Genomic DNA, 23,588 nt, shown 5'->3' with positions numbered 1-23,588 from the left:
CCTTCTCGAACCAGATTAGATATGATATTTCATGTTACCTCTCTCTCTTGCTTCAGAATATGCAGCCGCAGTGAGTAGCAGCAGTTCCCCCATGGATTACATTGATGAGTTGAAGAACATAGCTACGCGAAGCGGAAAACGATTTGAGGAGGTTCTTAAAGGTGTGATGGACCAAATCAGCACACATTTGGAGATGGCAGGAGGTGATGATGGAGATGATGAGGACAAGAAAGATGACATCCTCACCTTAGCACAACCTGTGCAAAGCCAGCAGACATTGCTATCTGTGCCTCAAGCGGTTTCAGCCCCTCCAACCCATTCATATACTGATTGGCAGGGAGAGCCACCTGGAGCTAGCCGCTCTCCTACACCGCCAATCCAGAGAGTTTCTTTGTCAGGGAATGACCTTATTCCACAGAATGTTCAAAAAGTTGTGGTGGAGCATGTTGTAAAAAATAGTGACTTTTCTACATCCTCACTTAAACTCCGCTCATTTTCAGGAAAAATTCCAAAACCAAGCAACGAAGCGGATTATGACTCATGGCGATCCCAAATAGAGTTGCTGCTTGCTGATCCCAGCCTTTCCAGACTGCATATTAATCGGCGAATTGTTGAAAGTTTGTTATCACCAGCTGCCGATTTGATTAAATGTTTGAGCCCGGGTGCATCACCTTCCACCCTTCTTCAAGTCCTTGATTCAGCTTTTCAAACAGTACAAGATGGAGAGGAGCTGTTTGCTCAGTTTCTGAACATTTTCCAGAATCCTGGTGAGCGGCCATCCTCTTATCTCCAGCGATTGCAGCTGACTCTCAGCACAGTAATAAAAAGAGGAGGAATATTACCAAGAGACAAGGATATGTATTTACTTAGACAGTTCTGTCGTGGATGCTGGGACAATTCAGTTATCTCCAAGTTACAGCTTGAGGAAAAGAAAAGAAATCCTCCACCATTTTCTGAACTCCTGTTGTCACTCCGAACAGAAGAGGACAGACAAATTGCTAAAGAATCTCTAATGAGAAAGCACATCCAGTCATCTAAACAGAAAGTGACCATTCAGTCTCAAAGTACTTGCTCTTGTGGTCATGAGACAGTTAATGAAGAACTGAAAGAATTAAAAAAGCAGATTCAACAACTCCAACAACAGATGTCTTCCTTTATGTCTAAAAAGACATCCGTTAGTGTAAAATCAGAGTTACGGCAGACCAAGTCTAAGCCAGGTACCAGTTTTACCTCACCTCAGACTGCTGGAAGACCAAAGGCAGGATATTGCTTTAACTGTGGTGAAGATGGTCATATTTCTTCCCATTGTAGTAATAAAGCGAATCCAGGCCTTGTGGAACATAAGAAGAGACAGCTCCGTCAGAAACAACAAGCATGGGATGAAAAAAATTCGAGCCAGCCGTTAAACTAAATGCAGTTTCTGCTGAGGGACACTCAGGAGCTGCTACTATTAGCTGTCCCAAACCCCATTCTGAATTGTCTTGTGTATTACCCAAGGGTCTTATTGGCATGAAGAGCATGGGCCAGATTCAAATAAAAGGAACCACCTTCAGCTGTCTTCTTGACAGTGGGTCGCAAGTCACTACAGTACCACATTCATTTTATAATATGCACCTTTTTGACCATGAAATTATGCCTTTGAACAGTCTGTTGGAAGTTGAGGGTGCTAATGGTCAAAATGTGCCATACCTTGGGTACATTGAATTAAATTTGACTTTTCCACCTGAATTTCTTGGCTCACCAATTGATGTGGACACCCTAGCTTTGGTGGTTCCAGACACCAAAACTACACATCCACTTTTACTAGTAGGCACAAATACCCTTGACATTGCTTACAAAAAGCACCTTGAGAGCCAGTCTACTACTTTTAAGCCCATTGCCTTTGGGTATCAAACTGTCCTGAAGATCCTGCAGCGCAGGCATACTCAAACCACATCTGAAAATCCAGTTGTCCTAACTCTGCAGTCTGACCAACCACAAACAATATTATCTGGTCAAACTGTTGTTCTTGAGGGATGTTTGACCGCACGGTTACTGAGGGAAGAGAAGGTGGTTGTTGTTGAATACCCAGCTTCTTCCTGTCTGCCTGGCGGACTTTTGGTTAACACCTGTCTCATTAATATACCTCAACATCGGCCTTGTAATCTGCCAGTTGTGGTAACTAATGAGTCAAACCATCCTGTCATCATCCCCGCCAGAGCAGCCATTGCAGAGATTGCTGCGTTCCAGTCTGTTATCTCAAAAGAGCATAGTGTCAAAATCCATGAGTTGCAGCGCCATTAACAAACTCCGCTTCATATAATTTTGGAGAATCACCTCTAACACCAGAATGAAAAGTCGGATCATTTCAAAGCTCAACAACATACCAGAGGTCTTTGCCAAACACGACCTTGATTTTTGGTCGAACAGACAAAGTAAAACATCAGATAAGATTGTCTGACCCGACACCATTTAAACAGAGACCACGCCCTATACATCCACAGGATGTTGATGCTGTGAGAAAGCATCTGCAAGAATTGTTTGAGTCTGAATAATCCGTGAATCCGAGTCTCCATTTGCCTCACCCATTGTGGTGGTTCGTAAGAAAAATGGGCGCTGTAACGTCTTTGTATTGATTATCGAAAACTCAACATGGCAAACTATTAAAGATGCTTATGCTCTTCCCGAAGCTAGAAGATGCATTTACTGCACTGGCAGGCTCTAATGGTTCTCTGTGCTGGACCTAAAATCTGGGTATTACCAGATAGAGATGGAGGAAGCTGATAAGGACAAGACAGCATTTGTTTGTCCTTTAGGCTTCTGGGAATTTAATCGGCATGCCGCAGGGAGTGACCAATGCTCCAAGCACATTTCAGCGACTTATGGAAAAATGTATGGGTGAGCTCATTTGAAAGAGGTCTTGGTTTTTATTGACGATTTGATCATCTTCGCACCAACTCTTGAAGAACATGAAGAAGATTGATGAAAGTCCTAAACAAATTAAAGGACTTTGGACTAAAACTGTCTGTTGAAAAATGCGTGTTCTTCCAAACTTCAGTGAAGTATCTCGGCCATGTTGTGTCCCAGGATGGTGTGGAGACAGATCCTGATAAAATTTCCACTCTTGCATCTTGGCCGGTGCCAAAGAATTGAAAGAACTAAGATCATTCCTGGGATTTGCAGGATATTATCGACGATTTGTGAAGGATATTCTACAATCGTCAAGCCGCTACATGACCCTCACTGCCGGCTATCCACCTAACCGAAAGAACCAAAACCTATGTTGAAACCCCAAAAACTATTTCAACCAAAAGAGCCTTTTGCTGAACGTTGGACTGAATCTTGTCAGCATGCATTTAAAACTATTATTGAAAAACTTACTACTTCTCCTGTACTTGCATTTGCAGATCCTAGTAAGCCATACATTCTCCATACTGATGCCAGTTCTGCAGGTCTTGGAGCAGGCTATATCAAGAAATTGATGGCAAAAGTCGAGTTGTAGCTTATGCAAGTAGAGGTCTGTCCAGAAGTGAATCAAACTACCCAGCACATAAATTAGAATTTCTGGCACTGAAATGGGCAGTTACTGAGAAGTTTAATGACTACCTATATGGCACACAATTCACTGTGGTCACAGACAGCAATCCATTGCCCTACCTATTGACATCAGCTAAGCTTGATGCTACAAGTTATTAGATGGCTCTCTGCTCTGTCCACATTTACCTTTAAGATTGTTTACAGAGCAGGAAAATTGAATGCTGATGCTGATGGGCTGTCCCGACGACCACATTCTGAAATGCCTGATGATTTTAAATCTTGCAAAGAAAGGGAGAGAGTGTGAAGTTCGTTCAACATCATCTCGAGGAGCCAGGTTTGCACCTCTCTTGACCAGCACATTGTTGAAGCCATCTGTGACCGCCAATTGGTGCTCAGTTCAAGCAATGACCATGCCTTTTTCTTTCTTTGACTGCCCATGTGGAAAGCTTACCTGACAGTTACACGAACGACACCCAATTTGCTACCTCTGTTCTCCCTCGGTTTTCCACTGCTGATCTTGCTGCTAAACAGCGAGCTGATTCCACCATCCAACATGTGATTGCTCAGCTTGAGAGAGGGGAATCTCCCCGCCATCACTGAGGGATGTACTTCCAGATTTGCCACTACTGTTGAGAGAAGTAAATAAATTGGAGCTCCGTAACAACCTTCTTCTCAGGAGACGGCAAGTGGGAAACAGAGTAGCCTATCAGTTAGTGTTACCAGAGGAGTGTCGGCATATGGTGATGGTTCAGCTTCATGATCGTATGGGCCACCTTGGGATCGAGAGGACCTTAGATTTTAATTCGTTCTCGGTTTTCTGGCCACGCATGTCTGCTGATATTTATAACAAAATCAAGACCTGTGAACGATGTGTAAAAAGGAAAACCTTACCTGAACATGCTGCACCTCTCGTTAACATCAAGACATCAAGACCTCTAGAGTTGGTGTGCATGGACTTCTTGTCTTTGGAGCCAGACCGCAGAGTGAAAGATATTCTTGTGATTACAGATCACTTCACAAAGTATGCTGTCGCTGTTCCAACACCAAATCAGAAAGCTCGAACTGTTGCTAAATGCTTGTGGGAAATTTCTTTGTCCACTATGGCATTCCAGAGAGGCTACACAGTGACCAAGGACCGGATTTTGAGTCCCGTACCATCAAAGAACTTGTGATATTGCTGGCATCCATAAAGGAAGGACAACTCCTTATCACCCAAGAGGTAACCCAGTGGAAAGATTCAATCGTACATTGCTTAACATGTTGGGGACATTAAGTGAGCAGAATAAATCACGATGGAAAGATTTGTGAAACCACTTGTACATGCATATAATTGCACTAAGAATGATGTCACAGGGTTTTCTCCATATGAACTAATGTTTGGTCGTCAACCTCGTCTTCCCATAGATGTGGCTTTTGGGTTACCACTGGAAGAAGACACCACTACCTCTCACCTGCAATATGTCCAAGGATTGAAAGCACGCCTGCAAGACAGTTATCAGCTGGCTGTGGAGAACTCAGAGAAGGTGATGTCCCGCAACAAGATCTCTTTCGATCGGCATGTCACTAATTCTGAACTTGCCGTGGGAGACAGGGTCCTTGTTAGAAACGTCCGACTGAGAGGAAAGCAAAAATTGGCTGACAAATGGGAACCTGACATATATGTAGTGGTAAAGAGGGCTGGCAATCTCCCTGTTTATACTGTAAAACCAGAGAACCAGGATAAACCTCTCAGAACACTTCATCGTGATCTTTTGTTGCCCTGTAATTACTTACCTGAGCAGAGCTCTAAAAAAAACTTGCCTATGAAGAGAAAAAAACATCTGTCTGTGAACTTACCTGATCCTGACGATAAAGAAACATCAGAGGATGAGATCATTTCACCTATATATGATCCCTCTTCTTTTGAGCCTATGGAATTTATCACTACTGTTAATTTACCATTACCTCCTGTCCAACAATCTGTTCCACCTGTAGATCTACCTGAAGTTCCTGATCAGCCCCCATCCTCTGCTGCAGAAGAGGATTTAGAACAGGAATTTCCAGTTGTCTCAGATGAGTTAATGGGATTACAACCTGTGGACAGAGAGGCAATATCCATCAGTTCAAAATCTGATGATTCTGCTGGAGGCCCTGCAGCTGAGGGAAGTCCTGTTCCTGAGCCAGTCACTCCAGAACCCTCCACTAGTAATATTGAACCAGACGTGGACTCAGATGCTGAATCAGAATCATTAAGCCCAGAATCAGAACCATTATTGCGAAGATCAACCCGAGCAAGAAGACCACCAGAACGTCTACAGTACTCTCAACTGGGCCACCCACTGTTGAAGAGCATCCAGTTATTGTTTCATGGTTTGACCACTGCATTCTCACATGCTCTTGAAGAGACTGAGGAGGATGAACGCATAACTGTCCCTGCCATCCAGACTCAACCTGGTCCATGTACGGGGACGTGCATGGGATTAGGGGGGGAATGTGTAACCCAGGTGACCACCATGACCCAATCACCTTCCCTTTGAGCTGCCCCTTTAAATTGATTGTTGTGTGCTTCCGGGTTTCTCCTCTTTTCTCCAAACATTGCTGCTGCTCATTGTTGGCTGTCTGATCGGTTGTTTATAAAACAACCAGAGCGCTTAGATTGACTCATCGGTTGTTTGTCTTTGAGACTTGAAGATTTGCGGTGAGTGTTGAATGTCATCTGACTGTTGTTGTATAATAGCTGTACTGATCGCGCCGCTAATGTTGCCTCCCGTTAAACCACTCAGGTTGTGATCTATTGCCAAAATCGAACAAGTTACCATACCTCCTCAGGCAATCATTACTCGACGGTGAGTATAAAACAAAACGGGGAATTATTTTCGTTCTGCTCCGCTAGTTAGCGTTAGAAATCAACTCGACAATCAATGGCTCACATCAAATTGTTCTACTTATTACTTGCTTAATGGCAGCCGAATTAAAGACCACACCTTTAACATTTAAGGGTTTGTTTTTCAATTTTAGATTTGATTATTTTTTCATGATTTCTTATTGGTGTTTGCACTCCATGTTGGTGCAACAATGGAATTTGGTACCTAATATGATTTAGTTTGTAGCTACTTTGATCAATCACATTTTAAGTCGATTGATTTGATTCAATATTAGTTGTTTGTAATGATTGCTAATTAGATTACTTAATTGATTTTGAACTTGAATTATGAAGTGCACTTTTTAAAAGGATTTCTTTTTTCTTGATGTTGTTAAAATATAGGAAGAATGTATTTAACAGTCTTATTGCCCCCCCCCTTTAGTACAAATGAACTAAATGTGTTATCTGGCCTTTTAGGTCAGGTTTTTTTTCTTCCTTGGATTCACCTCTTTGACGAAGGAAGATGGCGAGCTACCCACCCACCACCTGGTGGTAGGAAACGGAACTGCATTTTTTCCTACAGGAAATGAACTAAAACTCTTAAGGAGTATTGCAAGGGGAAAATACTTGTCTCCTTTTTGCTTTTGGACTTATTGTGGACTCTATTGGATTCTGACATATCACTGATTATAATAATTATTTTGTTGGGTTGTTTTTTTTTCCCTCCTTCCGTTTTTTTGGAAAATTTATTGTTTTGTTGTTTTGGTATTATTATTATTATTATTATTATTATAGCCACTGCAATAAATAGCAGTATTAACTTTACTTTTGCATCAGTTGTATTAATTATTCACCATTATCATGACTCCGTATCGTACCTAGTTCTAATTATATAAGCTGGTTAATATTACAACTTGCAGTCAGAGCTGCGCAGTGAAGAAAGCGCTACATAGTCTGCAAACAACAATGGTATTTTCTTTAGACATTTTATGATCCGAGTTGTTTTTACTTTGCTCAGCTGCCACCTAGTGGACAGAAGCTGCATTTTCTAATATTTTTGTTGGAATCAGCAGCATAGAGATGAAACAGAAACAGATCAACACAAAGACCTGCAGTTTGGAAGTAGATAATCTTTGCTGCCACTTTGTGGTCAAATGGAGTAAGTGGTGTAGTTTGAAGAGTAATATTTACTTTCTTAATCGCTGATAATCGATTAAAAAAGTAATCGATTACTGGAAATAAATAAATTTCCATTGAATTAATTTTTATTAATTCAATGGAAATTGATTACATTGAATTAATGGATCAATTTCATGGATTTATAAATATTCCTATATATATTTCTATATATATATATATTCCTTTATTTAATCAGGTAAACCCCGCTGAGATCTAGATCTCATTTTCAAGAGGGACCTGAGCAAAAAATTTGCAATACATAGCAACCTGGTTACAAGATATTTAATTGATCCATTAAATCCAAACATATTTCTTCCTTATAAGCAGGAAACTTTTGAAATGATGAATTAATTTATTAAAATATGTCATGCAATATTATGAGAAACCATGCAACAATGAAACAATGACAGTCCTTTAAAGTCTCTGAATAACCTCAGATCTGCTGCTATTAGTCACAGATCACTTTGTATTAGATTGAGTTCATGTGAACGAAAGGCTTAATATGTAATAAAAACAGACAAATATTACTCAATGTTAAATTTTAATAGGTATGTACATCTTAGGCATTTCATCATTTCTTAGTAAAGCTCTTATGCGAACAGATTCTCTCACTAATGTTTGAGCTACTGGACCTGAAAGAACAATTTTGCCTAGGTTAAATATAGGAGGAGAAGTAAGTCATTCTTGGCAGGACTGACTGAAAAACAGATTGGGAAAGATGTCCTCTTCTCTGAAATGTAAAGATTTTAACTACATTAACAGACATTCTTCAATTTACTTTGTAGAACATAAAACATTTCTATTAACCTTTTTGTTTTGAATTTTACTATAAACACACAAAATCAAGTAACCGTCTGTTCAGACAAATACATTTGGAGAGTGTTAATTAGTTTTACCTAACACAGATTTAAGCAATAAAAGATGAAATAACCCATAGAAAGATCTATAGTAATTTGTATGAATATGTAAAGACCAGGGATTGTACTAAGCTCTAAATGAATGAAGATTAATTTACACTAATTGACACTTTGTATGCATTCCAGGTATTATTTCACAGTGCAAAGACACAACTTTATTTTGATGAAGCAATGGTCTATAGTTTGACTGAATTGGATATCCATTACCTTTTGTAGAATCGATTTTTAGGTTTCAGGTTTTGCTGATGTCGCCCAAACGAACGACGAGTGAAAGACAGATCCTGTCCTGATGCAGCGATGCTGCAACGAAGGTGTGTTTGTCTTGGCTCCAGAGTTTTAAGTTTTCCATCACAGACTTTCTTTCCTGAAACTCCTCCTCTTCCTTCTGATGGAATCAAATTGTTTTAAATGCAGTGGATTGTTGATTCAGCAGTTATACACTAAACTCCTGCAGTTTGACTCGTACAAGGCTGGAGGTCCAGCATAACCATCATTCATTTCACAGCACAAAATGTCATTGAAAGTTAGCTTAGCTTGTCCAAAAATAATAACTTTGACTTGATGAAGATACAAAACATCTGAATACATGGTGATGGTGATTGATGGTGGATATTTGTGGAGTAAAGATTTCACATTAAAAACAAATTTTCTCTATTTTAGGACATTTACTTTGATTTCTTTTAGGTATAAAGTACCATTTTTTTCACATATACTGTAGGTTCCTCCTTAATTTAAAGGGATAACACAGAGCGTGTGAGGTTGAGGGCTCAGAGTAGCACCAACTCGTGGAGTTAGATCGAGTTCTTCCTCTGTAACTCCAGGTGGAGGAGAAAATCGGAAGTGCTGCAGGAGCGTGGCGAAGAAGATGAAAAGCTCCATTCTGGCCAGACTCTCTCCAAGGCAAACCCTGCGACCTATTAGAAACACATCCTCAGCCAATGCCTGTAGAGTAAGGATCTATATAAGACAATAATCAGTCTGACCTGCTGAAAAAGGCAGGAAGGCGTCTCGCTTGAGGAACTTCCCATCTTTGCTGAGGAAGTTGCCTGGATAAAAGACGTTCGGTTTCTCCCATTCGTTCTCATCTTGCAGGACGGACGTTAAAACAGCAATTACTGGAGTTCCCTAAAAACCACAAATCAGTCATCATTTATATGCTGTATGTTGAAATATAGGGAATAGCTGTTGATAGTGCACCATCAAGCCTAATTTCTCACCTTCTCAATAAAATGACCTTGGAACGTGACGTCTTGGCTAGTCCTGTGAGGAATTGCCAAAGGAGCAATGTTGGCAATTCTCTGTATCTCGTGGATGACGGCGTCTGTAAAAGGCAGGTTCTGTCTGTCTTCAACCTGAACCTGCCGACTTCCAATCACATTCCTCAGCTCCTGCTGGACCTGGTCTGAAAGATCAAAGTCAATAAATGACAAGGATACAACAGCTCTTTAAATAATCTGCAGAAACCATAAGTTCTGTAGCACATTGTTCTATTTTTACATAATCTAGAACTAGATGTTCCTGACCTTGTATTTTTGGATATTTGGCCATATACAGGAATGCCCATCTCAGGGTAGTTGATGTAGTTTCAGTTCCAGCAGCGAACAGGTTCATGACTGTCACCAGCAGGTTGTCGTTGTGATAGAGACTGTCGGTGATCCCAGATTCCTGCAGAAGATCAGCTGAGATTTTAAAAACCAAAACGGTTCGATGTGTAGTCAAAGGCTAACGCATGTCATGCTAAAGTACTTTCCCATTTGCTTAGCTCAAGTAGAAGGTATATAAAATATTGTAGTAAAATAGCTTTCTTAGTAGTGTATTAAGAATGATTTTTATTAGTGGTGTGAAAAAGACGGATATACAGTAGATATACAGTATATTATGGAGAAATCATAGGCGCCGATTCTGTTGGAGCTTCGGGGTTGGAGCACCACGTGTGCCAGTCATGCATCCAGGGTGAGCACCATTGATATACATTACTGGATAAGACAGTGACTATTAGCAGCTATAGCTAGTGTCACTGGCACCATTACTACCGACTGAGTCCACAAGCAGACTGGTCCGATGGTTCAGTATTGAAAAATGTTTTTGTGCTGGAATTTGTCACAAAAATGTTTGGCTGAGCAAAGGCTAACAGGCCTCATTTTTTATCTCTAAAATGTGGCTTAGATTAAATCTGCCGAAGTTTTGATATGTAAACTTGTTTTCTTTCTAGAAATGAATCTACACATAGTTTGGTTTCTGTCTGTTCTTTCAAGCTGCAAAAGAAAGCTAAACCAATTTATTTTTTTATACTGGACAATTCATGAAAATTGACATAATTGCCACTGAAAGGGACATTCCAATAAATACTTTTTGAAGTATTTTTTTCTTACTTGATGACTTATGAATACAAGGCAATTAGTCCAGTTTGTTTTGGGTTTTTTTACCCTCCAGGGGGTCTTTTGTGGGCTCTAGTGTCCCTTATATGATGACAGGAAACGGGGAAGAAAAGAGGGGAAGACATGCGGCAAATGTCGTCGGGTCCGGGAGTCGAACCCGTGACGAGGACTCAAGGCCTCCAAATACGGGTCACGCTAACCACTACGCCACCACGGGACGCCCTATTAGTCCAGTTTTCATTGTTCATTGAACTTTTAGGAATTAGTCGGGCTTCAGTGTTTCACAACAAAAAGCAAATAACAGTAGAACAAGTGAAGAACAACTTTCAACCACTCAGCTTCACTCTTATCCCACAGACACCCCCGTTGCCATGGCAACCAGCTGTCAACAGCTCCACTAATATCAGGAACATCAATACTCAGACATTTCCCTGTTTGTGGTAAACAGACATTTGTGTGTTTCCTACAAACCACAAACCATTTCTTTATGGTTTTATGGTTTTATGGATGTTTATTTTGTGATTATTCATAACCGGTGGCCTGAACTCCAGCAGTGGTTGATTAGCTTGTCAGCGTCCTGAGAGAATAAACAGTAAATTATGTAACATAGGTTCTGACCTTGAGTTGCTGTTGACGGATGAGGAAAGCGTCTGCAACTCCTCTGCACATCTGTGGACTGAGAGTCTCTTTCAAACGGTTCAGCAGCATCAGATGATGCTGTTTATTGGCAGCAAATATATCGCTCATTTTCTTTCTGGCTGAAAACACCAGCTTGCCAATCTTTGGGAACATGTTGTACAGCTGATGATGAACACAACATAAACAGTGACTTCTCTGTTCAGTCCAACGTTAACAGATTTTATGCTTTAAAAACAGTCCAGTCACACCTGTATTGATGGCGAGCCCAACAGTTGAATGACTTGGTTTGTTCGATTTACAACGGTAGTGAACTCTAGATCATCATATTCAAATCTTTTGCCATAAACCATGGAGCAGATTACATTACAAACTGCATAGTTTATATGTTGGGATGAATCAAAAGCTTCACCTGCAACAAAGGAACCAGAAAATCATTATTCAACACTTTATTAACTCTATTCAGAAAATTGTTTTACTTTGACGTTGGACTGCAAAGAGTAACTCTGAGCAGCAGTTAACTAAACTATAATCCTTCAGGTTAAAGAACAAAGTTCTCATGGTGAAATCTTGCAACAATATCAATAATATTGTCTTCCTCTCTGCTGTTACCTTTAAACTCCTTTAATTTCTGGATGAGGACGTGACATTCCTCAATGATTTTCTCCTCACATACTTTCTTTCCCATCCCAAAGTCCTTCAGGTTGGTCAAAGCAAAGCGGCGCATTTCCTTCCAGGAGTCTCCATTGGTCCACGCAATACCTGTTTAAAACAGTTTAATAAGATAAGTCTAACTATGTCTAACTATAACTAACTTCTCTACATGTGAATTTGTAAAGATTCTGTACCGTGATGCAGGTTTGCTTCTTTAGCCACGATGGGTGCTTCCCGTTCTCCAAACTCCTCAGCATAACTGACAAATGCTTCTTTCACCGTCTTATACCCTGTCAGGACCACCATCTTCTTTGGTCCCATGTGGACAGTGAACACAGATCCATACGTCTTAGAAAGCTATGATGAAGCCAGGTGTGCATAATGAAAAAAAAGAATATGCAAATTAATTCATTTCTCAGAAACGTGGGCCTCATATGTCAGTAAATATCTTGTATTTGCTTTATATTGTGCTGAACATTGTGCTCTCTTTCACCTTATAGATTTGAATACTGGCTCAGATCTGCTTAGCTGTGTTTTGTTCCTAGATAAGGCCACTAAAGGAGCTACTACTGCCATCATGGTTTTATCCCCAGTGTGTCATAAGCCTGGCGGGTCACCAGGCTAAGCATTGCAAGATTTTTTTATACACCATAAACGGGGACAGTAATGGCAGATTACACTGGGTTTATCGATGACACATTGAACTGGGCGTGAAGGAGTGCTCACCTGTTGCACCACTTCTGTACCTGCCCATCAGCCTCATACGCTATTATTTCCAAATTACAATGACCGCTGAAGTTTATTGTATTTTCAAAATTCATTAATATAAAATCACAGCGGGCTGCTGGTTGACTGTCCCACTGCTCTACCATCAGACTTAGCAGGTTTTCTGGAGGGAAACCTGAGCGACTAACGTTTTACTTCAGTATTTGTTTATGTGTATGCTCTGTCTTCTCAAAGCCCCACTTGATCGGTTTAACATAATCAGATTTTAGTGCAACAGGGACCCATTTTTTGTTCTGGGCAAGCATGGATAAAAAAAACAAGATGTATAATAGTTTAAAAGAAAGTAAATTGCAAAAATACATGAAATATAGTAGAGAGGAATGTTGAGATCAGTAGTGTCTCACCTTCAGGAATGCTTGGTCAAGTCTCTTAACATCCAGCTGCAGCAGGTTGCCAATGATGGGAAGGGGTTTTGGTCCTGGTGGTCCCTGTCTGTGGCCCTGAGGTCTGGACTTGGAGAGGAAAAAGTGAAACCCAATGAGGATTAAAACCACAGAACCTAAAACTGAAACTGGGCTGAATGACTGGAGAAAAACCTCCATCGCTCCCATCACTGCAACACGTTTAATACCTGCTGCTGTGCACCAGCTTTACTGTAGGACATGTATTTGATTTGAAGCAAAGTCCAAGGTACAGGTGGAGGTGGAGCATGTGGTTTACAACAGGCAGTTTGGAACATTACAATGTATTTGCAGTATTTCATATCAGATGTCAGAAACAACCCAAGTTAGCTGTGCATATTAAAAAACTAAAACAAAATGAGCCTTGAAGGTTCTGGTGGTCCTTAAAGGTTTATATTAACTTTTGCCAGGTGGATCACCGCATATAGTGTGACTGGTTGAGTAGATCTTGTGCTCCACTGCATTGAAACCAGACAGAAGATGTTTTGTTTTCTTGGAGACGTGATCTTAGACAGCACCAGGATTCTAAACCTTCAAAATAAAAGCACTAAAGAGTCCCACCAGACCCAGACTGAAAAAATTGCTTTTATTGTTCCCTTTTAAGAGTTAGTGACATTTTCTTTGCAAAGCATTTTATGTTTTAAAAAAATCAAACTTCAGTTGTAAACATTTCTGATCTTTAATAGTTTTAAAAACACCATAAACCTAAAGAGGAAATTTTTCTCCAGACAGTTTGAAGGCACATTTTACAGCTTTTTAAAAGGTTTTATTGACTCTCTGTGGCCTTCATTTGAGAGACAAAACTGGAATGTGTGTAATGAGGGAGGGAGAAGATATGAGGCAAAGGTCATCAGGCCGAGACTCGAATCTGTGACGGCCGTGTCGACGGCTAAGTCCTCCATGTATGGGTTATTACAGCCAGCCCAACATTTTACAGTTTTTAACGTCAAAGTTAACAACTTAATCTTATTTTGCAGTTCTTTAAAATTGCATAATTTTATCTCTCTGATATTTTGCAAGTTTTAATATTGTGTTATTCTACTGTGACAATTTATATTTTTCATTCTTCAGGGGAAAAATCTATCCAGGCTAACATGTTTAGATTGTTATGAAACAGCTGACAATAATTTATTTAGTTCAAAGTTTAATAGAGCTGCAAAGTTAAAGATTTACAGTAAACGTTGATATTCTTGTTGCTCAACATGAATGTTTATTTTGCCCAGATTATTTTTCCATCTCTTGTAAGTTGAATTCTCTCAGGTATCTTCATTTTACTTACATAGCTGTGTGTTTAATCTTTTTATTACCCAGATGCCTGAGTAATAAAAAGATCATTAGTCTCGTGTTTGCAGGACTCAGTGATGTCAGCGCTGATGTCAGCGCCGAGGTCACTCTGCTCCAGTCTTTGCACAGTTGATGTGTTTTTTGGATCAAGCTGATTTCTGGCTCTCTTATCACCTTCAGTAATTAGAAGAGTATAAATGTTTCTCAGTTTTTCCTGAAAACATTAAAAAAAAAAAAAACATTCTGTTGTTTTTCTTGATAAGTTATGTGTCATTTTATCCCATAGATAGAATTCAGAAGGAATACAAGTTTTTAAACTACAGGTAACTTTATATTATTAGTAGTTTTCAACGTTCAGTTCATTTTTTCCTAAGCCTCCATTTTTTGCTGGTTTCCTGGATTCATCTCACTGATGTAGATTACAGCTTGTAACTGCTTACAGTATTAACAAGAAGTTTTACTGTGTGCAGATAGTCTGCAAACAACAATGGTATTTTCTTTAGACATTTTATGATCCGAGTTGTTTTTACTTTGCTCAGCTGCCACCTAGTGGACAGAAGCTGCATTTTCTAATATTTTTGTTGGAATCAGCAGCATAGAGATGAAACAGAAACAGATCAACACAAAGACCTGCAGTTTGGAAGTAGATAATCTTTGCTGCCACTTTGTGGTCAAATGGAGTAAGTGGTGTAGTTTGAAGAGTAATATTTACTTTCTTAATCGCTGATAATCGATTAAAAAAGTAATCGATTACTGGAAATAAATAAATTTCCATTGAATTAATTTTTATTAATTCAATGGAAATTGATTACATTGAATTAATGGATCAATTTCATGGATTTATAAATATTCCTATATATATTTCTATATATATATATATATATATATATTCCTTTATTTAATCAGGTAAACCCCGCTGAGATCTAGATCTCATTTTCAAGAGGGACCTGAGCAAAAAATTTGCAATACATAGCAACCTGGTTACAAGATAATTTAATTGATCCATTAAATCCAAACATATTTCTTCCTTATAAGCAGGAAACTTTTGAAATGATGAATTAATTTATTAAAATATGTCATGCAATATTATGAGAAACCATGCAACAATGAAACAATGACAGTCCTTTAAAGTCTCTGAATAACCTCAGATCTGCTGCTATTAGTCACAGATCACTTTGTATTAGATTGAGTTCATGTGAACGAAAGGCTTAATATGTAATAAAAACAGACAAATATTACTCAATGTTAAATTTTAATAGGTATGTACATCTTAGGCATTTCATCATTTCTTAGTAAAGCTCTTATGCGAACAGATTCTCTCACTAATGTTTGAGCTACTGGACCTGAAAGAACAATTTTGCCTAGGTTAAATATAGGAGGAGAAGTAAGTCATTCTTGGCAGGACTGACTGAAAAACAGATTGGGAAAGACGTCCTCTTCTCTGAAATGTAAAGATTTTAACTACATTAACAGACATTCTTCAATTTACTTTGTAGAACATAAAACATTTCTATTAACCTTTTTGTTTTGAATTTTACTATAAACACACAAAATCAAGTAACCGTCTGTTCAGACAAATACATTTGGAGAGTGTTAATTAGTTTTACCTAACACAGATTTAAGCAATAAAAGATGAAATAACCCATAGAAAGATCTATAGTAATTTGTATGAATATGTAAAGACCAGGGATTGTACTAAGCTCTAAATGAATGAAGATTAATTTACACTAATTGACACTTTGTATGCATTCCAGGTATTATTTCACAGTGCAAAGACACAACTTTATTTTGATGAAGCAATGGTCTATAGTTTGACTGAATTGGATATCCATTACCTTTTGTAGAATCGATTTTTAGGTTTCAGGTTTTGCTGATGTCGCCCAAACGAACGACGAGTGAAAGACAGATCCTGTCCTGATGCAGCGATGCTGCAACGAGGGTGTGTTTGTCTTGGCTCCAGAGTTTTAAGTTTTCCATCACAGACTTTCTTTCCTGAAACTCCTCCTCTTCCTTCTGATGGAATCAAATTGTTTTAAATGCAGTGGATTGTTGATTCAGCAGTTATACACTAAACTCCTGCAGTTTGACTCGTACAAGGCTGGAGGTCCAGCATAACCATCATTCATTTCACAGCACAAAATGTCATTGAAAGTTAGCTTAGCTTGTCCAAAAATAATAACTTTGACTTGATGAAGATACAAAACATCTGAATACATGGTGATGGTGATTGATGGTGGATATTTGTGGAGTAAAGATTTCACATTAAAAACAAATTTTCTCTATTTTAGGACATTTACTTTGATTTCTTTTAGGTATAAAGTACCATTTTTTTCACATATACTGTAGGTTCCTCCTTAATTTAAAGGGATAACACAGAGCGTGTGAGGTTGAGGGCTCAGAGTAGCACCAACTCGTGGAGTTAGATCGAGTTCTTCCTCTGTAACTCCAGGTGGAGGAGAAAATCGGAAGTGCTGCAGGAGCGTGGCGAAGAAGATGAAAAGCTCCATTCTGGCCAGACTCTCTCCAAGGCAAACCCTGCGACCTATTAGAAACACATCCTCAGCCAATGCCTGTAGAGTAAGGATCTATATAAGACAATAATCAGTCCAACCTGCTGAAAAAGGCAGGAAGGCGTCTCGCTTGAGGAACTTCCCATCTTTGCTGAGGAAGTTGCCTGGATAAAAGACGTTCGGTTTCTCCCATTCGCTCTCATCTTGCAGGACGGACGTTAAAACAGCAATTACTGGAGTTCCCTAAAAAACACAAATCAGTCATCATTTATATGCTGTATGTTGAAATATAGGGAACAGCTGTTGATAGTGCACCATCAAGCCTAATTTCTCACCTTCTCAATAAAATGACCTTGGAACGTGACGTCTTGGCTAGTCCTGTGAGGAATTGCCAAAGGAGCAATGTTGGCAATTCTCTGTATCTCGTGGATGACGGCGTCTGTAAAAGGCAGGTTCTGTCTGTCTTCAACCTGAACCTGCCGACTTCCAATCACATTCCTCAGCTCCTGCTGGACCTGGTCTGAAAGATCAAAGTCAATAAATGACAAGGATACAACAGCTCTTTAAATAATCTGCAGAAACCATAAGTTCTGTAGCACATTGTTCTATTTTTACATAATCTAGAACTAGATGTTCCTGACCTTGTATTTTTGGATATTTGGCCATATACAGGAATGCCCATCTCAGGGTAGTTGATGTAGTTTCAGTTCCAGCAGCGAACAGGTTCATGACTGTCACCAGCAGGTTGTCGTTGTGATAGAGACTGTCGGTGATCCCAGATTCCTGCAGAAGATCAGCTGAGATTTTAAAAACCAAAACGGTTCGATGTGTAGTCAAAGGCTAACGCATGTCATGCTAAAGTACTTTCCCATTTGCTTAGCTCAAGTAGAAGGTATATAAAATATTGTAGTAAAATAGCTTTCTTAGTAGTGTATTAAGAATGATTTTTATTAGTGGTGTGAAAAAGACGGATATACAGTAGATATACAGTATATTATGGAGAAATCATAGGCGCCGATTCTGTTGGAGCTTCGGGGTTGGAGCACCACGTGTGCCAGTCATGCATCCAGGGTGAGCACCATTGATATACATTACTGGATAAGACAGTGACTATTAGCAGCTATAGCTAGTGTCACTGGCACCATTACTACCGACTGAGTCCACAAGCAGACTGGTCCGATGGTTCAGTATTGAAAAATGTTTTTGTGCTGGAATTTGTCACAAAAATGTTTGGCTGAGCAAAGGCTAACAGGCCTCATTTTTTATCTCTAAAATGTGGCTTAGATTAAATCTGCCGAAGTTTTGATATGTAAACTTGTTTTCTTTCTAGAAATGAATCTACACATAGTTTGGTTTCTGTCTGTTCTTTCAAGCTGCAAAAGAAAGCTAAACCAATTTATTTTTTTATACTGGACAATTCATGAAAATTGACATAATTGCCACTGAAAGGGACATTCCAATAAATACTTTTTGAAGTATTTTTTTCTTACTTGATGACTTATGAATACAAGGCAATTAGTCCAGTTTGTTTTGGGTTTTTTTACCCTCCAGGGGGTCTTTTGTGGGCTCTAGTGTCCCTTATATGATGACAGGAAACGGGGAAGAAAAGAGGGGAAGACATGCGGCAAATGTCGTCGGGTCCGGGAGTCGAACCCGTGACGAGGACTCAAGGCCTCCAAATACGGGTCACGCTAACCACTACGCCACCACGGGACGCCCTATTAGTCCAGTTTTCATTGTTCATTGAACTTTTAGGAATTAGTCGGGCTTCAGTGTTTCACAACAAAAAGCAAATAACAGTAGAACAAGTGAAGAACAACTTTCAACCACTCAGCTTCACTCTTATCCCACAGACACCCCCGTTGCCATGGCAACCAGCTGTCAACAGCTCCACTAATATCAGGAACATCAATACTCAGACATTTCCCTGTTTGTGGTAAACAGACATTTGTGTGTTTCCTACAAACCACAAACCATTTCTTTATGGTTTTATGGTTTTATGGATGTTTATTTTGTGATTATTCATAACCGGTGGCCTGAACTCCAGCAGTGGTTGATTAGCTTGTCAGCGTCCTGAGAGAATAAACAGTAAATTATGTAACATAGGTTCTGACCTTGAGTTGCTGTTGACGGATGAGGAAAGCGTCTGCAACTCCTCTGCACATCTGTGGACTGAGAGTCTCTTTCAAACGGTTCAGCAGCATCAGATGATGCTGTTTATTGGCAGCAAATATATCGCTCATTTTCTTTCTGGCTGAAAACACCAGCTTGCCAATCTTTGGGAACATGTTGTACAGCTGATGATGAACACAACATAAACAGTGACTTCTCTGTTCAGTCCAACGTTAACAGATTTTATGCTTTAAAAACAGTCCAGTCACACCTGTATTGATGGCGAGCCCAACAGTTGAATGACTTGGTTTGTTCGATTTACAACGGTAGTGAACTCTAGATCATCATATTCAAATCTTTTGCCATAAACCATGGAGCAGATTACATTACAAACTGCATAGTTTATATGTTGGGATGAATCAAAAGCTTCACCTGCAACAAAGGAACCAGAAAATCATTATTCAACACTTTATTAACTCTATTCAGAAAATTGTTTTACTTTGACGTTGGACTGCAAAGAGTAACTCTGAGCAGCAGTTAACTAAACTATAATCCTTCAGGTTAAAGAACAAAGTTCTCATGGTGAAATCTTGCAACAATATCAATAATATTGTCTTCCTCTCTGCTGTTACCTTTAAACTCCTTTAATTTCTGGATGAGGACGTGACATTCCTCAATGATTTTCTCCTCACATACTTTCTTTCCCATCCCAAAGTCCTTCAGGTTGGTCAAAGCAAAGCGGCGCATTTCCTTCCAGGAGTCTCCATTGGTCCACGCAATACCTGTTTAAAACAGTTTAATAAGATAAGTCTAACTATGTCTAACTATAACTAACTTCTCTACATGTGAATTTGTAAAGATTCTGTACCGTGATGCAGGTTTGCTTCTTTAGCCACGATGGGTGCTTCCCGTTCTCCAAACTCCTCAGCATAACTGACAAATGCTTCTTTCACCGTCTTATACCCTGTCAGGACCACCATCTTCTTTGGTCCCATGTGGACAGTGAACACAGATCCATACGTCTTAGAAAGCTATGATGAAGCCAGGTGTGCATAATGAAAAAAAAGAATATGCAAATTAATTCATTTCTCAGAAACGTGGGCCTCATATGTCAGTAAATATCTTGTATTTGCTTTATATTGTGCTGAACATTGTGCTCTCTTTCACCTTATAGATTTGAATACTGGCTCAGATCTGCTTAGCTGTGTTTTGTTCCTAGATAAGGCCACTAAAGGAGCTACTACTGCCATCATGGTTTTATCCCCAGTGTGTCATAAGCCTCGCGGGTCACCAGGCTAAGCATTGCAAGATTTTTTTATACACCATAAACGGGGACAGTAATGGCAGATTACACTGGGTTTATCGATGACACATTGAACTGGGCGTGAAGGAGTGCTCACCTGTTGCACCACTTCTGTACCTGCCCATCAGCCTCATACGCTATTATTTCCAAATTACAATGACCGCTGAAGTTTATTGTATTTTCAAAATTCATTAATATAAAATCACAGCGGGCTGCTGGTTGACTGTCCCACTGCTCTACCATCAGACTTAGCAGGTTTTCTGGAGGGAAACCTGAGCGACTAACGTTTTACTTCAGTATTTGTTTATGTGTATGCTCTGTCTTCTCAAAGCCCCACTTGATCGGTTTAACATAATCAGATTTTAGTGCAACAGGGACCCATTTTTTGTTCTGGGCAAGCATGGATAAAAAAAACAAGATGTATAATAGTTTAAAAGAAAGTAAATTGCAAAAATACATGAAATATAGTAGAGAGGAATGTTGAGATCAGTAGTGTCTCACCTTCAGGAATGCTTGGTCAAGTCTCTTAACATCCAGCTGCAGCAGGTTGCCAATGATGGGAAGGGGTTTTGGTCCTGGTGGTCCCTGTCTGTGGCCCTGAGGTCTGGACTTGGAGAGGAAAAAGTGAAACCCAATGAGGATTAAAACCACAGAACCTAAAACTGAAACTGGGCTGAATGACTGGAGAAAAACCTCCATCGCTCCCATCACTGCAACACGTTTAATACCTGCTGCTGTGCACCAGCTTTACTGTAGGACATGTATTTGATTTGAAGCAAAGTCCAAGGTACAGGTGGAGGTGGAGCATGTGGTTTACAACAGGCAGTTTGGAACATTACAATGTATTTGCAGTATTTCATATCAGATGTCAGAAACAACCCAAGTTAGCTGTGCATATTAAAAAACTAAAACAAAATGAGCCTTGAAGGTTCTGGTGGTCCTTAAAGGTTTATATTAACTTTTGCCAGGTGGATCACCGCATATAGTGTGACTGGTTGAGTAGATCTTGTGCTCCACTGCATTGAAACCAGACAGAAGATGTTTTGTTTTCTTGGAGACGTGATCTTAGACAGCACCAGGATTCTAAACCTTCAAAATAAAAGCACTAAAGAGTCCCACCAGACCCAGACTGAAAAAATTGCTTTTATTGTTCCCTTTTAAGAGTTAGTGACATTTTCTTTGCAAAGCATTTTATGTTTTAAAAAAATCAAACTTCAGTTGTAAACATTTCTGATCTTTAATAGTTTTAAAAACACCATAAACCTAAAGAGGAAATTTTTCTCCAGACAGTTTGAAGGCACATTTTACAGCTTTTTAAAAGGTTTTATTGACTCTGTGTGGCCTTCATTTGAGAGACAAAACTGGAATGTGTGTAATGAGGGAGGGAGAAGATATGAGGCAAAGGTCATCAGGCCGAGACTCGAATCTGTGACGGCCGTGTCGACGGCTAAGTCCTCCATGTATGGGTTATTACAGCCAGCCCAACATTTTACAGTTTTTAACGTCAAAGTTAACAACTTAATCTTATTTTGCAGTTCTTTAAAATTGCATAATTTTATCTCTCTGATATTTTGCAAGTTTTAATATTGTGTTATTCTACTGTGACAATTTATATTTTTCATTCTTCAGGGGAAAAATCTATCCAGGCTAACATGTTTAGATTGTTATGAAACAGCTGACAATAATTTATTTAGTTCAAAGTTTAATAGAGCTGCAAAGTTAAAGATTTACAGTAAACGTTGATATTCTTGTTGCTCAACATGAATGTTTATTTTGCCCAGATTATTTTTCCATCTCTTGTAAGTTGAATTCTCTCAGGTATCTTCATTTTACTTACATAGCTGTGTGTTTAATCTTTTTATTACCCAGATGCCTGAGTAATAAAAAGATCATTAGTCTCGTGTTTGCAGGACTCAGTGATGTCAGCGCTGATGTCAGCGCCGAGGTCACTCTGCTCCAGTCTTTGCACAGTTGATGTGTTTTTTGGATCAAGCTGATTTCTGGCTCTCTTATCACCTTCAGTAATTAGAAGAGTATAAATGTTTCTCAGTTTTTCCTGAAAACATTAAAAAAAAAAAAACATTCTGTTGTTTTTCTTGATAAGTTATGTGTCATTTTATCCCATAGATAGAATTCAGAAGGAATACAAGTTTTTAAACTACAGGTAACTTTATATTATTAGTAGTTTTCAACGTTCAGTTCATTTTTTCCTAAGCCTCCATTTTTTGCTGGTTTCCTGGATTCATCTCACTGATGTAGATTACAGCTTGTAACTGCTTACAGTATTAACAAGAAGTTTTACTGTGTGCAGATAGTCTGCAAACAACAATGGTATTTTCTTTAGACATTTTATGATCCGAGTTGTTTTTACTTTGCTCAGCTGCCACCTAGTGGACAGAAGCTGCATTTTCTAATATTTTTGTTGGAATCAGCAGCATAGAGATGAAACAGAAACAGATCAACACAAAGACCTGCAGTTTGGAAGTAGATAATCTTTGCTGCCACTTTGTGGTCAAATGGAGTAAGTGGTGTAGTTTGAAGAGTAATATTTACTTTCTTAATCGCTGATAATCGATTAAAAAAGTAATCGATTACTGGAAATAAATAAATTTCCATTGAATTAATTTTTATTAATTCAATGGAAATTGATTACATTGAATTAATGGATCAATTTCATGGATTTATAAATATTCCTATATATATTTCTATATATATATATATATATATTCCTTTATTTAATCAGGTAAACCCCGCTGAGATCTAGATCTCATTTTCAAGAGGGACCTGAGCAAAAAATTTGCAATACATAGCAACCTGGTTACAAGATAATTTAATTGATCCATTAAATCCAAACATATTTCTTCCTTATAAGCAGGAAACTTTTGAAATGATGAATTAATTTATTAAAATATGTCATGCAATATTATGAGAAACCATGCAACAATGAAACAATGACAGTCCTTTAAAGTCTCTGAATAACCTCAGATCTGCTGCTATTAGTCACAGATCACTTTGTATTAGATTGAGTTCATGTGAACGAAAGGCTTAATATGTAATAAAAACAGACAAA

General features: G+C 39.0%; 3 protein-coding genes across 3 annotated transcripts; 1 reads left to right on the top strand and 2 right to left on the bottom strand.

The window, feature by feature from the left end:
- Positions 1-4,825: 4,825 nt before the first annotated feature.
- On the top strand, positions 4,826-7,718 carry LOC111611456. Its single transcript, XM_023348282.1, has 2 exons — positions 4,826-6,341; positions 6,836-7,718. The coding sequence occupies exon 1, from the start codon at positions 4,890-4,892 to the stop codon at positions 6,030-6,032; it is 1,143 nt and encodes a 380-aa protein (XP_023204050.1). The 5' UTR covers positions 4,826-4,889; the 3' UTR covers positions 6,033-6,341; positions 6,836-7,718.
- Positions 7,719-8,059: 341 nt separating this feature from the next.
- Positions 8,060-13,518, bottom strand: LOC111611453 (cytochrome P450 2K4-like). The gene is made up of 9 exons (XM_023348277.1): positions 13,253-13,518; positions 12,317-12,479; positions 12,081-12,230; positions 11,720-11,880; positions 11,451-11,633; positions 9,978-10,119; positions 9,672-9,856; positions 9,438-9,579; positions 8,060-9,368 (listed from the first exon to the last, which is right to left on the bottom strand). Exons 1-9 carry the CDS (start codon positions 13,457-13,459, stop codon positions 9,181-9,183), a joined length of 1,521 nt encoding a protein of 506 aa, XP_023204045.1. The 5' UTR covers positions 13,460-13,518; the 3' UTR covers positions 8,060-9,180.
- A 2,308-nt stretch (positions 13,519-15,826) lies between these two features.
- LOC111611410 (cytochrome P450 2K4-like) lies at positions 15,827-21,284 on the bottom strand. The gene is made up of 9 exons (XM_023348100.1): positions 21,020-21,284; positions 20,084-20,246; positions 19,848-19,997; positions 19,487-19,647; positions 19,218-19,400; positions 17,745-17,886; positions 17,439-17,623; positions 17,205-17,346; positions 15,827-17,135 (listed from the first exon to the last, which is right to left on the bottom strand). The coding sequence occupies exons 1-9, from the start codon at positions 21,224-21,226 to the stop codon at positions 16,948-16,950; spliced, it is 1,521 nt and encodes a 506-aa protein (XP_023203868.1). The 5' UTR covers positions 21,227-21,284; the 3' UTR covers positions 15,827-16,947.
- Between the last annotated feature and the right edge of the window lie 2,304 nt (positions 21,285-23,588).

Source organism: Xiphophorus maculatus, chromosome 15 (genome assembly GCF_002775205.1).
Source record: "Xiphophorus maculatus strain JP 163 A chromosome 15, X_maculatus-5.0-male, whole genome shotgun sequence".
NCBI classification, from domain to species: domain Eukaryota; kingdom Metazoa; phylum Chordata; class Actinopteri; order Cyprinodontiformes; family Poeciliidae; genus Xiphophorus; species Xiphophorus maculatus.
This window is presented reverse-complemented; position numbering and strand designations above follow the sequence as displayed.